Below are 3,350 nucleotides of genomic sequence, written 5' to 3'. Positions count from 1 at the left end.
CAGCAGGAAAGCCTCCTTTCACTGCAGTTAGACTTCCCTGTGGGGTTTCGCGGTGACAGGCCACAGCAATGCAGACACCAAGTGCTTGTAGCGGTGTTGCAGCCGATACTGCCATAGCCGCTGGAGCCAGGCATCTCCCGGTAGAGTCTTCGTGCTGGTTTCACGCTGGCTGTGCTTCACTAACATGAGCTGTATGCTTGCAGGGCTCTGAAGTCTGAAGGGGTCTGCGAGTCTGTACTGTATGGCCTGCCCTTCATCATCAAGCCCACAAGCTGCTGGCAGCTAGACTGGGATGAACTGGAGATAAACCAGCACAGCTTCCATGCGCTATGTCATAGTCTTCTGGTGAGTGAGAAAATTGCAGCCTCACGCGGAGGGATTGCCATAGAAAGGAATAGTTAGTGCACCTCTAGTAAGAGCTGTCTAGCCTGCACCAGAGAACAGGTTTCAAAAGCTGCAGCTTCATCTCATGGGCCAGCATTGGGCTTGTAAATCCTTCCAGCCCCAGCGCATCCACTGGAAAGATGCTACAGCACATCAGACCTTAGAGAAGATTCTCTAGCCTATCAGAAATGCAGGGTTTGGAGGTATGAAGTGCAAAAGTCAGGGTTGGAGTTAGATGTGCATCTTCAACTGTGAAAATAATTAACCAAGGCTTGGGATGTGGAGGACTTTCCATTACTGACAAGTCGTAAAGCAAAATAGGATGCTTTTCTTAAGAATTGTCTTGCACTCAATTAAAACAACCTACAAACAACGTGGCATCCTCTGCCACACTGCAGAATAGTGTTCTTACTTTGATGAGTATGGCTGTCTCTGCTCCTGAACGCAGCAGCCCCTACAGTGAAAGTGCTGAAGGAAGTGGCTATTGCCCATTGTTCACATCGGTTTTGGCTTTTGCCATTTAGAAAAGGAAGTGGATGCTTTTGGCTAAACGTGAATCGCAGAACACTGGTCCAAACTGGAACATCATGGTGCATTCCTACTACATCATTGCCCCTTCCAACTCTGCCACTCTACTTGTCAAAGCAGTCGCCATCAGAGAGCTCTTGCTGCCATCAACCTTCCCAGCCCTCCTTGACGAACAGCCCGAGCAAGTGCATGGCCCTATAGAGGTAAGTGACTGACAGCCCTGCACACGTACCTGGGGAAAGGATCCCAGTTGTACCAGCAGGGATCAGAGTAACGATCAGCCTTTACGCACAGGACATGCAGCTGCTGCTGAAGATTTATCTATCGCCTCATTGCTGGGGAACATGGATCTCCTCAAACTGCAGAGGGTCGTGCTTTAGGCATAAGATAAATCAATACATAAAGTGTCTCTGTTTCTTCCAATAGATTCAGGCTTCTGCATTTCCTTCTGGGCATCCATATGTTCTACTGAGTTGCCTGCCTCTGTTTCAGGTGATACCAAGAAGGGCAGAGCCCTCACTATAGGTCTTAGCAGATGAGTAGAGGAGGAAGGAGCTGTGAAAAGGTCCAGTGGCAGCTGGAATACGATGGAGCACTCCAGAACTTCTTCCCAGCAGCCAAATATCCCACAGCTTTCTTCGCAGGCAGCAAATGCCTGCTCTTTGGAGCAATGTTGCATGTCTCTTGAAGGGAAGGGGAAGAGGTCGTATGAAGCAGAGAGTTGGGGGTGACAGTGCCCCGACAGAGTGCTCCAGCTTGTTGGCTCATTCTGGGCATGGGGGAGGATAGGACTGCATCCTGCAAGGAGATGCTTAAATCCATTAAGACCTGGTTGCAGATTCCTCTTGTTCTATAAAGAGCTAAGAGTGGTTCTTGTGGGCAGCAGCACAGGCAAAGATCCCGTCTCCCATCACTGCAGGGTGGCACGGAATGCCTGTAGCACTCGTCCCTGCAAAAAGAGCCCTTGACACTAAAACCAACAAAAAACCCCAAGCAAACCCCCCAGCCTCTACCTGTCACATCTTACAGCCACAGGGTTCTTTGTTCTGTCCGAACAGAGTGCCCTGAACAGCTTGGAAGTGGAAGTCACTTATAACCCCTTGCACCTGAAAAGCAACCTCTACAAATATCTGAAGAGCATGCTGTGCAAACCTCTGCAGAGGCAGCAGGCCCAGCCCAGAGACCAGCGACCGGAGCGGCATCAACCCAAACAGGTACGCCTCTTGCCGTTGACCAGCCTAGGCGGTCTCCGTTCTGCCCTTCTGGGCTGCTTCCCGCAGAAGGGCCGCGTGCAGCTTCCTGACGCCCGAGCGGTGCAGGGAAGGCAGCGTATGGCAGGGGCAATGTTCGCTTGCAGCTGACAGCAGAGGGATGGGCGTAGCATAAGCTCATGCAGTTGAAGGGAGGGCACAATGCAGACACACAGTGCGCTGTTGGCCAAGCCAGCACCTCCTTCCATGAGGTGCATTTGTATTTTGTCCCTGTATTGCAGCATCAGAGCAGAGCCAAAGCCACGGTGACACCCCTTCTGATGGCTCCTTCTCCTGGCCAAGCGTTCAGACCAGCAGCAGCAAAGAGAGATTACTGTGAGCGCTCCCTGCTCCCCAAAGAGTATGACGAGTTCCTGCAGTGAACCCCCGAGCACGGCTTGAGCCTGCTCACGTGCAGTGACAGCTTGGCTTCTTGCTCGGCTGCCAAGCCTGACACACCAGGCCGGAAGCAGTCAGGCGAGACACTAAGCTTGGCCTTGGTCAAACAGGCACTTCCCATTGTTTGTTCCTCCTTGTTGTTCTTGGGTTCGTTAGTCACCAAGTCAGGCTACAGGAAGCCTGCTGCTCCGGGGCCCTCTGTCCAGAGGTTCCCCTATCCCCTGCAACACCCCATATTTCCCATTCTTGTCAGCACACATCACCCAGTGTGCCTCAAATTTTGGTTTCTGAGACTAGGCTAGTAGAGACCACAAACCACAGATTGCTGTCAGCGGGTGCAGAAAAGCTACAAGCAGGGCAGTGAGGAAGTCAGGCAGATAGATAGAGTAAGCAGTAACGTCAAGCCGCCCTCATCCTGCAGGAGCATTTTTTTGATGTGTGAATAGCCGTGAAACAGGGCTTTTGAATTTAACCTTAAAGCCCAGAACGCCGCCCTCCTGAGCGCAGCACTGCCCACGATGATGCTGGCTTACTTGCTTCCATAACTGATCTCGCTGTCCAACTCCCCAGTGCAGGACGGGGTTTGCAGCAAATGCCAAGCCAGCTGTAATGCCCCGGCTGGCTCCTACGCAGCGGCAGCTCACCGCGGCTGGAGCTGCAGCACAGCACCATTCTCCCAGCCAACCATGGCTTGGACGCTTTCCTCCTCCCGCCAAACTGTGCCTGCGGGGCTACTCTGCAAGCCAACACGGCAAGTGCCTTTTGGCAGGGTTGCGATGGATGGTGGTG

General features: G+C 52.5%; 1 protein-coding gene across 1 annotated transcript in view; it reads left to right on the top strand.

Moving 5' to 3' along the window:
• The window catches only part of LOC104129999 (meiosis 1 associated protein), a 22,518-nt gene extending 19,973 nt beyond the window's left edge, over positions 1-2,545 (top strand). The window contains exons 6-9 of the mRNA XM_009642990.2: positions 204-345; positions 909-1,115; positions 1,971-2,126; positions 2,405-2,545. Of these exons, the coding sequence (XP_009641285.1) occupies positions 204-345; positions 909-1,115; positions 1,971-2,126; positions 2,405-2,545 (646 nt within the window). The remainder of the gene's footprint in view (positions 1-203; positions 346-908; positions 1,116-1,970; positions 2,127-2,404) is intronic.
• The last annotated feature ends 805 nt before the right edge of the window (positions 2,546-3,350 follow it).

The sequence above is a fragment of the Egretta garzetta genome, unplaced genomic scaffold (genome assembly GCF_000687185.1).
Source record: "Egretta garzetta isolate BGI_Z169 unplaced genomic scaffold, ASM68718v1 scaffold957, whole genome shotgun sequence".
Taxonomy (NCBI): Eukaryota; Metazoa; Chordata; class Aves; order Pelecaniformes; family Ardeidae; genus Egretta; species Egretta garzetta.
The sequence above is the reverse complement of the archived record's forward strand: the minus strand, read 5'-3'. Positions and strand labels throughout refer to the sequence as shown.